At 50.0% G+C, this 13,010-nt stretch overlaps 1 protein-coding gene across 1 annotated transcript in view; it reads left to right on the top strand.

The window, feature by feature from the left end:
* Positions 1-13,010, top strand: part of LOC147710218 (E3 ubiquitin-protein ligase TRIM39-like) — a 171,672-nt gene that overhangs the window by 138,597 nt on the left and 20,065 nt on the right. The window contains exon 5 of the mRNA XM_086920897.1: positions 3,521-3,570. Coding sequence (XP_086777023.1) covers positions 3,521-3,570 — 50 coding nt within the window. The remainder of the gene's footprint in view (positions 1-3,520; positions 3,571-13,010) is intronic.

The raw sequence follows: 13,010 nt of genomic DNA, 5'->3' as shown, positions 1-13,010 counted from the left end.
GCGACATTTGCTTCCACACGCGAAACTGTAAAATTGGATTCATGCCATCTTCATAGTTTGCGATTTGCTGGATCGTTCTAATGGATTGGGAGTTGGTATGGGTTTCAATGTTTCCCTGTGAGTGTTGCATCAAAACAGGGTGTTTTGGACGTGTTGTGGTCTCTGGCTGCGCTAGTGGAGGGATGTGTTCTGGGTGATGCATGTTCTGATGGTGACGGTGAACCATGGAGTGCATGTTTGATGACGTTTTGAGCTGACACACAGTCTGTGTGTGATGGAGCGAACCGGGAGGTGAGAGCACTGACTACATTTGGAGCACTGTTTTGGATTCGTAGGAAAGATGAGCTGATCGCATGCATTGTGCTGCCAGTTGTTTTCCATCTGCTTCTTTTTTGGGCCTCTCCTGCAGATACTTCTAGTGGCAGCGATGAAGAGGCAGGCTCACAGGCTTCTTAGCGGGCAGCGAGGTGTACTTTGTTTCTCTATTCCGACTTCTGATGTTGTAGCTTTTGCATTCAGGCGGAGCTTTGCCTGCATGGTCTATATTGCAGTCATGTGTAGTCCAGTCAGGGGGCGCCGGGGGAAACTAGAATGTACAGCATGGACCTATGGAGAGAAGCAGTGAGGTGCTTTGTATGCGTGGACCAGGAACAGGGGTGAAAAAAAAGTCATGTAATCCTTATGGCACCATGAACAAGGCAGAGATGGTTCCAAATTAGTAAAACGGTGCCACATCGGTCTGAAAGGAAATTGGTGGCATGGGCTGTGTCTGTCCATCTTTGTAGGAGGAGGGATGCTTCCAAGTACTGTGCAGATGTGGCCTCCTGGGTGAGGAGATGAGTGGGAGAGCAGTCACAATTGACAGTCTTGAGCGGAGTTTGCATTGTCCTGGGGGGTCCCATTTTGGCCTACTCCTGCCATGGTGAATGAGGTCAGCATTTTGAGAGGAGATTCCGGCCTTCAACATCTCATGCTCGGGAGGGCTGTCAGAGAAAGAGGTGGACATGTCGGACCAGCCCTGGATGGGTGGAGGGGTGGATGAGTGAGTGAGGGATGGATGGATGAATGAAGGGGTGGATGATGGGCAAGTGGGTGGATGGATGAGTGAGGTGATGGATTGATGAGTTGATGTGTGAAGGGGTGAGTGGATGGATAGATGAGTGAAAGGGTGGATGTGGGGATCGATGAGTGAGCTGAGGGGAGGGTGGATGGACAGAGGAATGGATGGATGAGTGAAGGAGTGAAGGGATAGATGGATGAGAGGGGGATGGATGAGTGATGGGGTCAATGGATGGATTCATGAGTGGATGGGTGGGTGGATGGGCGGAGGGAGGGATGGCTGGGTGGAGGGGTCGATGGGGAGAGAGAGGGAGGATGGATGGATGACTGGGGGGTGAATTGGTGGAGTGATGAGGGACTGGGAGGATATGAGAGTGGCTGGGGGGTGGCTGGATGGGTGAGGGGGTGAATGGCTGGATGGATGAGGGGGTGAATGGCTGGATGGATGAGTGGATGGATGGGTGGAAGAGTAGATGGATGGGTGTAGAGATGGATGGGGTGAAAGGGTGGATTAATGGATGGTGAATGGATGGGTGAGGGGGTGTATGAATGAAATGGTGGATGGAGGGATGCATGATGGATGGGTTTGTGGATGGTTGAGTATGTTTGGATGTGGATGAGCTTACTTGTATGCTGTTGCACGGCCTCCTCTGATGTGTCTGTGGAGCGTGCCTTTTGTCCCGAGGTTGCGTCCTGAGTTTTGGCCTCCTGTCCTGAATTTTGACCCGTGGTGGGGCAAGGTGGTGGGCTGGGACACCGGGGAGGGCCCCCTCGTTGTGCTTTGCAGGGGGGCCCCCTCAAGTTTCGTTACGCCACTGATTGAAGCACACATCAGAGCCATTCACAAAGACGCCCAAAATCAATTGTTTAGAAAGAAATGAGGGTGACACCGAAATTAGCAGTGAGAAATGATTAGGAAGGAACCCTGAGACTGGCGAGTGCTGACACTGCTGCTTAACCTCCACGGAAATTCAGGACCCATTTCAGCTGAAATCAGTAAAAGATGTAACCGAACAAAAACAATCACAACCTTGGTGTTGTAAATTGAAATGATGGCAGAGTCACAGAGCACTGGGGCCGACCATCTGCTGTGTAGTGAAGAGAGAGCCTGTGATTTGGCTCTGCCATTATTTCAATTTACGACTTTAAACCTAGTCTGCATTCCTCAGTGTGAGTGTGGGGCTGGAGTAGCCAGTGCTGAGAGCTTGGCATTTGGAGGCCTACAAAAACACCAGCAGGGGCAGGCAAACCAAAACAAGTTACAGAGGAAGGAGGAAGGGGCCATCACATGCTGTACAACGTGATGGCCACCAAAAATGTTCTCTGAGTGAAATAGCCAGGGAGGGAGCTAAGAACACAAAGGAGGAACATTGACAAATATGCACCAATACCATGCCAGCATTTCTGAATGCCACATATAACAACCAATGGCAATCAGGGGGTGTTTGTAGATACATCAAGAAGGTTCTTCTTCAGGACAAAAGAAGGAAGTGTGACAGCCATTGGTGGTTGGAAATTCACAAGATTCAATCTATTAACTCCTCCGAGCCCGGAAAGAGTTCTTATTCAAGGATCATCAATCATCAATCAACCAGCTGTTCAAACTTTAGCTGTGTACCCCTCTGGATGTGCACGTCGGCCTTCAGGGGGTGGTGGGGTCAAGGTATTAGCAGTATTCAGTCCTTAGATATCGTCATGTATTGATGCCAAGGAGTGCTTGCTTCCCAAACCTCCTTAAATACTGTATTCTCGAATGTCTCTCACCAACTCACGGTCAGTCACTACTAAACCCACTTCCTTCTTTTATCCTGAAGAAGACCCTACTTGATGTATCTACAAATACATATATATATACTGGGTCGAAACTTCAACATAATATCATGTCCTGGCTCACAACAGCAATTAATTTAAGAAATAGGATTAGCTAAAGTGAAAGACCTGAAAAAGACGAAGAATTTATATTATTGTCTTGTTTATTGTTTGAATTTGAAAGGTCACCCATTGAATTGTCTGTGTATTTGTTATTGTGTGTTATTTGTCAGACAGCCCCATTGGCGTTATCTTTTTGTATAGAATTGTTTACACAATTGGCGAGAAAAATAGAAAAACAGAACAATAATTTAATAAATATATTTTTGGATAAAAACTTACTGAGGTGTTGTACATTTATAAAATTGATTGATTGAGAACGAAATACTCTGGTTCTGAACCAGTATCCCGTGGTTCTTACCCAACGGAACCGCTTTTAGCTTTATAACTATTAACCCAGGTTCCGAAGGATACAGGGTGATCCCTTTCATCTTAATGGTTGTTTATAAATAGTCACGCACACTGAGCACTAGTCCTCAGCCGCTGCTCTTAATACTGAATCTTATTTCAAATACAGGTCTTATGTGATGTCCATTCTTTGTTCGTGTCGCTGTCATTGCTTTTTAATACAAAGATGATGTGTGTATTACAGGTGCAATAATGTGAAGATTCAGTGTCCAGAGGTGGTGAAGCCGTATAAAGGTAAATGTCATTGTGATGATGTTACATTCTCTCTGTCATGTGATGCTCTTTTTATTATTAATCTTTGTGCACTGTTTGCTGGAACATGGAATGTAATGATGCTTCCCTGCATCTTACATACCAGGTTCCAAGTTCCATGAAGTACAGTTTACTGGATTTACTTTGACTGCCAGACATGCTGTGCTTTATCTCCTTGACTTTAAAATAAATATTCAAATTTTTACTATATGCTGTGGATTTTCGTTTTAATATTGGCGACGAGGGACTCATTATACTTTCCAGCCACGTCTAATTCTTGCACAGGAGCGTAATTTATATCGAATCCACGAAGAAAGCTTCTACCTTACCTTGAATATTTAGGAGGCGGTGTTGTCTTCCACTTTCGTCGAACTCCGGCGATTTTGCGATGTTCGGATTTGAAAAACTGCATTTTTAAGCAATTTTTTGGTTTGCCGGTGAGATTTTCCAACGTTCTACTGGAAGCTGCATCTGGAATTGTTGTGCGCGTCATCGTGTGTAAAACGCACCATACACGCCTTTACGTCAACACGCATACTAAACGGCGTGTATCCGCCATTTTGTTTCCATAGTAACCGACTCATACCGAGTTACCGGAGATGGAAATGAAATGTGCATACATCTCAGCGCTTAGCTCCATTACAATTTCATGAGCAGGTACGGTATTGCGATGTTGATTCCTCGCGCATGAAACAGTGACTTTGATTTTAGCGCTATGATGTGCGAGCAAGTCTATCTTTGAACATTTTCTGCATTCAGCTCTATTACGATTTTATGAAAATTTTTAGGGTGGCGTGTGCGTATTTGACATTGGAGATTCACTTGTGTTTACATTCGTTCTTCACTGAAACACAGTATTGTGCATTTGGAACCATTATGGCACTTTGAATCTGATGTTGCAGCAGTGTTGCTTGTTTGCCATCTACTGGATGTTTTGGGACATTGCATCCTAATTCTTTTGGATAATTTTGGAAAGTACTTATTGCATTTACAGCATTCTTATTTGAACATTTTAAGGTGGCAACTTTCTTTTGACTTCACAAACTGCACTTCTGATCTAGACTTGGGTTTTATTTTCAAATTTTTATTTTTATTTTTATTGACAATGCAATTCGATCCTCCATCTACATTTTTACAAACTAAAGGTGATCCTCCTATTCCGTGGACAAGATGGAAGGAGGAATTTTTTACTTACCTCAAAGCCATGGATGGAGAACGGATGTCTGCAGAAAGGAAAAAGAATATATTTTTGCATTGTCTTGGTTCAGAAGGACAATTCGTTTTTAGAACATTACCACCGGTTAGGTCAGGAGGTGATACTAATTTGTATGATGAGGCTGTGTTAAGGATAAAAAGGTAGATTCAAACCTGTTACAAGTGTGGCACTTAATAGATTTAAATTCTCTACTAGTGTTCAAGACGATAATGAATGTTTTGATGACTTTCTTACTGTTCTGCGTGCACTATCCTTACACTGTAACTTTGGTCTGATGATTGATGAGATGATCAGGGACCAAATCATTGTGCACGTAAAGAGTAAGAAGGTTCAAGAACAACTCTGGATCTTAGGTGACCCTAGTTTAGAAACAGCTATCAATACAGCCAAAGCACTTGAGCAGTCTGATAAGTGGATTAAATCTCTAGATAAGGTTTCCACTTCTAGTCCTTTTACTTCTAGCTCTGAAGTTAGCACGGTAAAATCTCAAGAACCGAAGAATATTTACAATTATAAAAATGATGGTAAGGGCAAGCAGTACTATTGTTACAGATGTGGGAATCCTGACCATATCGCTTCTTACCCGCAATGTCCTGTCATTAGTAAACAATAAAACAAATGTGGGCGTTCAGGACATCTCTCCAAAATGTGCAAAAATATGGTCAAGTCTTTTCATGATACTAAGGGCGCTAGAGGGCGCACTAGCTAATGGCCGCACCTCTGTGAGGCTCTGGCTGCCTGGCCAGCATTATCCTGCTTTCATCCGCTTCCCCTGCAGATGGATGCCTGAAACTCGCACCGCTGCTGGATGCACCTGAGCTGCGGCGCCGGTCCAAATCTGGAGGAGATCCGACGCCCAGAGCCTGAGCTACGGCGCCTTGAGAGTGCCCTGAGGGTCGCTGCTGTGGAGGGCCACTGGCCGGGACCGAGAGCTGTGCCACTTGAGGCCGTGGCTTTACACGAGGCGGCTAGGCCTTCTCATCGCGCAAACCGGCCGGAACTGCGGGAAACCTGCTGGACGAGTGCCGTGGACTGGCGGAGGTGAGTCTCGCCCCCCCCCCCTGAGAACGCGGCACTGGGGGGTAGGGCTGAGCACCGCGCCACCTCCCCTGCAGCGGCGGCGGAAGGTCGGGTGTCTGCACCCTGAACCCGGCGGAGGCCGCAGCGGCCATCCCCAAGGACGCAACCCTCCGCCTGGAGGACTTCACCCGGCCCCGGTTGGGCATATCGCTGCACCTGTGTACGGCGGTTGGCTGGGCCCCTGATCCCGTCGGAGGCTGCGGGGGACACCCCCAGGGGCGCAATCCTTCACCACTGAGGACTCCTTCCAGGCCCAGCGGGGACTATCACTGCGCTCACGCAGGGCGGCAGCGGGTACCGTCGGCGCTCTTGTGCCACTAAGTGCGGGGACCCGCCGGCGGCTACGGCTGGGGCGTCAGCCCTCTGATCTCGCCCTCCACTGTCCTATCCTGCCCGAGGTGTTCCTGCTGCTGTCGGGGGCTGCTGTGCTGGGGGCTGAGCCGGCTCCCAGGCCTGGTGGGGGCTGTATATACCCCGCTGACAAGACCCTGCCACGGTTGCCTCTGGGGCACTATATACGGCACGACCTGCGCGCGGGCTCTGCTCGTGGGGCCTGGCGGGCCGACCACTCATTCCAACCACTGGGTGCCAACAGATTGGGCACCATGGGCAAGAACGATGCCAAGCAACCCAAACTGTCCTTCGAACCTGCAGCTTCGAAGAAACCAACTCGTGGCGCAACGGGCGCCGGGAGCTCCACAGGACAGCCAAGCACCGAGGCCCCTCCTGCGGTCATAACACCAGAACTGCGCCTGATCATAGAGGAGATGCGTCAGGGCTTCGCAACGGTTGTGGACAAGGTTGATCGGCTATCTTCCAGGATGGACGGCGTGGTACAAAAAGTGGAGGTGCATGAGGAGCGGCTCTCTGAGGCGGAGCGATGCATTTCCACGGCCGAAGACACTGCCGCGACGCACGACACACGCCTTACCCACATGGACAACATCCTCAGAGTGATAGCGGCGAAGAATGAGGAATTGGAGGCGAGAAGTAGACGCAATAACATCCGCGTCACGGGGGTTCCGGAGTCCACCAACACTGGACGCATAGAGGACTATGTTGAACGCATACTGCAAACGGCTGTGGGCAAGGAAGCCTTCTCGAGTCAATTCATAGTAGAGAGAGCGCACCGCTCACTGGCCCCGGTCCCCAAGCCATGGGCACCACCGCGGCCTATCATCGCCCACTTACTTAACTACCGCGACAGGGACGTTGCCCTTCGAGCTGCCCGCACGCATCGGAATTTATCCTGTGATGGTGTACAGTTTTCACTCTACCCGGACTTCACGCCCATGGTACAGGATCAGAGGAAAAAGTTCCTGGAAGTGAAAAAGAAATTGAGGGATATGCAGATCGACTACGCCCTTCTGTATCCTTCCCGGCTCCGGGTGACCCATCAGGGCAAACAGCACTTCTTCACGAACCCACAGCACGCTGAGGATTATGTTAAACGGCTTCGCACTGATAGGAGAGACAGGCGTAACGAGGGTGCGGACGAAGCGGGAGGGAATCCTGCTGAACAAGATGAATGACTCATAACGGCGCCCTCATGAAGTTTCTGCCACTCGCACCCTGTCGCACTGCTGGGAGCTGCTGGCGGTGACATCGGGGTCCCTGCCCTGGCTGCTCCGTGGCAGCATGCTCCCTCATCATTTGCTTATTGTACCTACCTTACTGCGCCATGGACCCCCAGCAGACTACTGGCCCAGCTGGCGCGCACTGCTCCTTTGATTGACTAGCACCTGGGACGCACGCACTGATATTAATGCAGGTGACTGGGCGGGTGGCAGTTGGGAATGGAACTGAAGTTATTATTGTTTTCTACAATTAGAGGGCTGTGGGTCCGGTGCTGTTGGTTTTTCTTTGAGGCTTACATATACAGGACTACTTTAGGCCAGGCACCACCCCTTCTTCTCTGTCTTCCCCATATGGTATATGCGGGAGGGGAGGGGAGTGTTGGGGTGAGTAGACGTGTACCTCTGATGCCCCCAGGAGGGGATTCCCCACATGGTTTTACTATGGTTATTGAGTACGGGGTTTGGGAGGGGGGGAGGAATTGTAATACTGGCAAATTTGGGTTGCTTCAGTGGGTTGGGGGAGGGCTCGGGGAGTGGGGTTTCTGTTACTGTGAATGGAGTGAGGGGGAATGTTCACTTGTTGGGGGGGGGATTGTTGGGAGAATGAATGACTGTGCGGATGGTAGTCATGGCATGTGTGTTGGGAATGGACGTGCGGGTTGTGGCAGTATAACTGATCAGGACACCCGACGATGCTATACGCGGTGGTTTTTGGTACAGGATGTGGCACCACAGGGTGCTGGGACTCTTTGCACTCATTGGGTACAGGGATGTGATGATGAGCACGGGTGATCATGCTTTGAATACTGTGTCTATAATATCCTGGAATGTCAGAGGCCTTAATAATCCGCGGAAATGTAGAAATGTGCTGGGATACTTAGATAGACACCAGGTGCAAATAGCTCTACTCCAGGAGACTCACCTTAATCCACGTTGCATCCCTCGCTTTGCAGACAGATGGGCGATCGTGCGGGAGTTCTCCTCCTATTCCACCTATTCCAGGGGCACTGCCATTTTGATTAATAAACGACTAGCGTTCCAAAAACTGGGTGTTCGGACGGATAGTGAGGGGAGATACGTGATCCTCTGGGGGAGACTGGGCACTGATGTTGTTATGCTCATCAACTGTTACGCACCCAACATTGACACGCCTGGGTTCTTCTTGACACTATGGGGACATGCACTTGAGGTCGAGGCCACACATGTAATCTGGGGGGGGACTTTAATCTCTCCTTGTACCCGGGGGCGGACAGGTCAGACGGTAGCGGACAGTACAATACGAAAGCCGGGGAGGCGTTACGGGGCATACTGGAGGAAGCGGGATTGTTGGATAGCTGGAGGCACTTACATCCGGGGGCTAGGGAGGGCACCCACTTCACCACGCATGCACGCTCGTGGGCCAGGATTGATTACTGCTTCATCTCACGTGGTCTGGCTGGTGGCGTCGCCAAGGTGCGGCACCTACCTCGAACATATTCGGATCACTGCCCTGTGTTGACCGTCCTGGAATTGCCTGGATATGCGAGAATACGCCCACCGTGGCGGCTATTCCCCTCGGCCCTCCTTGACCCGGTATTCAAACAAGAACTCGGAGAGGAAATCGAGGCCTTCTTCCCTAGGAACAAGGGTTCTGTTGCTAAGGTTGAGACGATCTGGGAGGCTTTTAAGGTCACAGTGCGCGGAGTCACAATCTCTAAAAGCTGTGGCGTGTTACGGGAAATAGTGCGCACGTTGACGGGTATTGAATCGGAACTTAAAGCGTTAGAGGAGGAGATGGTCGGTAACCCTTGCCCTGACCTAGCGATAGCATTCAGAACCAAGTTATCCGAATTTGAGGAGGAGGCGGCCAGGGAAGCCAAATTCCGTGGTAAGTACTGGACGGCTCGACGCTATTGCGAAGGAGATAGGCCGGGAAAAGTTTTAGCAGCGCTCACTAGACACCAGCGATTCGCCACGCACATACTGGAAATCACTGATGGCGAAGGCAGGACTTATCAGGACACTAGGGGGATACAGGACACCTTTCTGCAGCATTATAAACGGCTGTATACCACGCAGCAGACTGGAGAGGTTGACCTCAGTGGGTTCCTTGATGACATTGCACTGTGTTGGCTGAGTGAAAGTGATAGGGCTTTCCTGGGGTGTCCTTTCGAGATTGATGAAATCCGAGATGCGATCATGTCACTAAGTAACGGTAAAGCCGCGGGACTGGACGGCTTGCCGGCCGAATTTTATAAATGTTACATAGACATAATGGCACCAGTACTGAAGGAGGTGTTCGAGGAGTCGCTGGAGGAGGGGATACTACCGGGCTCTATGAGGGAGGTGGCAATCACTTCGCTGCTTAAGCCGGGGAAAGACCCGAAGGATACCGATGCCTATAGGCCCTTATCGCTACTAAATTGCGACGCAAAGATTCTAGCGAAAGTGCTCGCCACTAGGTTATCCCTACTTATGACTACCCTGGTGCTGCCGGATCAGGCTGGATCTGTCCCGGGTAGAGCTACGTCCCATAACCTCCGCACCCTGTTCTCCCTCATACCTACCATTTCGCCGGACCTGCCGGTCGCTGCTGTGTTTCTGGACGCCACCAAGGCGTTTGATTCGGTGGAATGGGGCTATCTCCTGGCCATTTTAGGCAGGATGGGCTTCCCCCGGATCTTCATTGCCTGGGTGACATTGCTTTACACCTCTCCAGTTGCTAGGGTCATCATCAACGGAGTGTTGTCGTCGCAGATGCCAATCACGCGAGGGACTCGGCAGGGCTGCCCATTGTCGCCCCTGCTTTTTGCCCTAGCTATCGAACCCCTGGCTTGCAGGATCCGGCAGTTGCATAAGGACAGCGCCTTTAATTGCAACCAGAGACAGATAGGCATATCCCTCTATGCGGATGACGTTACCTTATATGTGCGGCGCCCGCAAGTACACCTCAACCCCCTATTGAGAGAATTTGTGTTATTTGGTGGAGTCTCCGGCGTACACATCAATTGGAAGAAGTCGCAGTTCTTCCCCCTCACGCCCTCGGTGGCCCCTTTCCCGCTTGATTACCCGCTGGAGTGGTGTAGTACGGATTTGAAATACCTGGGAATTGTTGTGTCACTCGCTAAGGAGGACACGGTCCGACTGAACTATGGGGTGGCCATCTCCAAATTAGCCGATACTGTGACTCGCTGGTTGGCTCTCCCACTGTCGATGGCGGGAAGAGCCTCCCTGATAAAAATGGTCATCCTTCCACGCTTCCTCTACCTCTTTCAAAATATACCCTATTACCCGGGGGCCTACTTCTTCAAAAGACTTCGGTCTGAACTGCTTCGCCTATTTTGGGGCGGGAAACAACCGCGCCTCAGCTGGAAAGTATTGACGCAACCGTACGACCGGGGTGGATTCGACGTGCCTGACTTGGAGGTGTATTACCTCAGTGCGCAGGCTCAACATGCTTATTATTGGATTCACCCCACCCCCTTCATGCCTCAGGTGGCAGATGAGGACTGGATAGTTCACCCGCTGCCGCTTAAGGGCATGCTGCTGGGCCAAATCGGGGACGTTGAGACGCCTGCCACCACTGTAACTTGCACCATGGACGCTTGGCGAAGGGTGACTAGATTACTGGAAGCCCCCATGCTCTACTCACCGGCGCTGCCCCTTTCATATCATCCGAAGTTATCGCTCCTGACGGAAAATGGATTTCACTCCATGTGCAACCGCATCCAACTTCATACCTGGGGGGACTTATTTCATGAGAAGCAGTTCCGCACTAAGGAGCAGTTCTTTTGTGCTACTTCCCCGACGCCAATGGAGGTCTTTTATTACATCAGGCTCCGTCAGGGTATGAAGGAGATAATTCCTGGCTACCCGGAGGAACCGGGCGCGGTCCTGCCGCTGCACATCATGCTTGTTTCGGACGGCAGACATTTGGTGTCGAAGCTGTATTCGGCCATTCGAGAGCAACGGCCCCCTGTTCCGTCCAAGGCACGTACTGCCTGGGACGCTGACCTACCCGCTGCACTCACTGATGAACAGTGGAGATACTGCTGCTCGGTTACCGCACGAGTCTCCTCTAGTTGTAGACTGAAAATTATCCACTATAAATTTGTGCAACGGTACTACTACACCCCAGTTCGGAAACTGCGATTTCGACTGTCGGATGACGACAGATGTGCGCGGTGCCGTGCGGAGGGCGCAGGTTTCCTCCATCTGGCCTGGGAATGTGGAGTAATTCGGGAATACTGGGAGCAGGTTCATGCTGCGTTGCAGGTGATGATCGATGGTCCTCTTGATCTTGAGCCGGTGATGATGCTGCTGGGTTATACCAAAAACATTCCCAAATCGGATCGCAAGTTTGTCGATCTCGCGCTCCTTCTAGCTAAACGGAGGATTGCATGCAGATGGGGGAGAGGGAGGGCACCTAAGTTTAAGGAGTGGCTGGACGACCTTAAGTACTGCCAGGACCAACATGGCGTTTATGCGGACCTTATGCCTGCCCGCTGTAGACCCAGGGACTTCTAGTCCCCCTTGCAGGTTTACTGGCTGTCCCAAGCTGCCGGCAGCGACTCCTCTGGTGAAGACGAGCCGATACCTGGCCCATGAACGTGAAAATGCACATTACACTGCACTCACCGCAATGCATACTGCCCGATAGATTGGCCCTTGACCAGTAGTGCTCCACCTCTTATATTCCTCCCATGGTTGGCTCCCTGGGGCGCGCAGCGGCTCCCTATCCACTGGGCACACTTATGACATATAGATACACCGGGCGCCGGGGTTGTCTCACTGGGCGACGGCAGGGAGACTTCGGACTGATGACATTACGAACTCCTGGTTCTCCTTGTCGAGGGGATGCCTGACTACGAGGGTGGGGGGGGTCCCCCCCTTTGCTAATTGCACAGCTACGATGGCGGGGGGAGGGATGCAGGCACAGTGGCTGCTGACTCCGGAACATTGTTGGAATTCATCTATGTTGTACCTTGCCCGTTGTAGATGATGGTTGTCCGCTGAATGTACCATGATCGATACTGTACAGGATAATTGATGCTGTTACTGTCATGACTATGTGATGCACAATGTTAATAAAAAAAGGTTTAAAAAAAAAAGTCTTTTCATGATACTAAAAGACCATCTTTTACTTCCTCCAAACTTCCTAATAGCAATGTTTCATGTGTTTCTGATGAAAGTAAGAGTGTTTCAGAAATTATTGAGTCGGGTGTTGTTTTATCCATCCAGGAGTCTTTTGGTATTTCACAAACTGATCAAATACCTTCTCCTAAAATATTTTAGGGAAGGTTTTAGAACTTATGGCAGATTCTGGTTCTCCGTGGACTATTATTACACGAGAATATTGTACAGAATCCTTTGGAGATTTGGTAGACATCAATACCTTATGTGTACCAGATATTATTGGTTACAATTTTGAGGGTTCTAAAATTGAGTTCATTGGTTTTAAGGAACTACATATTACTTTTAAGAGTAGTTCTGCTGTTATCAAATTATATGTTTCTTGTAAAGGTATGAATGTACTGGGGTGGAGAGACCAGGCCAAATTAGGAATCACT

This window comes from Lissotriton vulgaris, chromosome 5 (assembly GCF_964263255.1).
Source record: "Lissotriton vulgaris chromosome 5, aLisVul1.2, whole genome shotgun sequence".
Taxonomy (NCBI): Eukaryota; Metazoa; Chordata; class Amphibia; order Caudata; family Salamandridae; genus Lissotriton; species Lissotriton vulgaris.
Note: the sequence above shows the minus strand (reverse complement) of the source record. Positions and strands in the feature narration are given on the sequence as shown.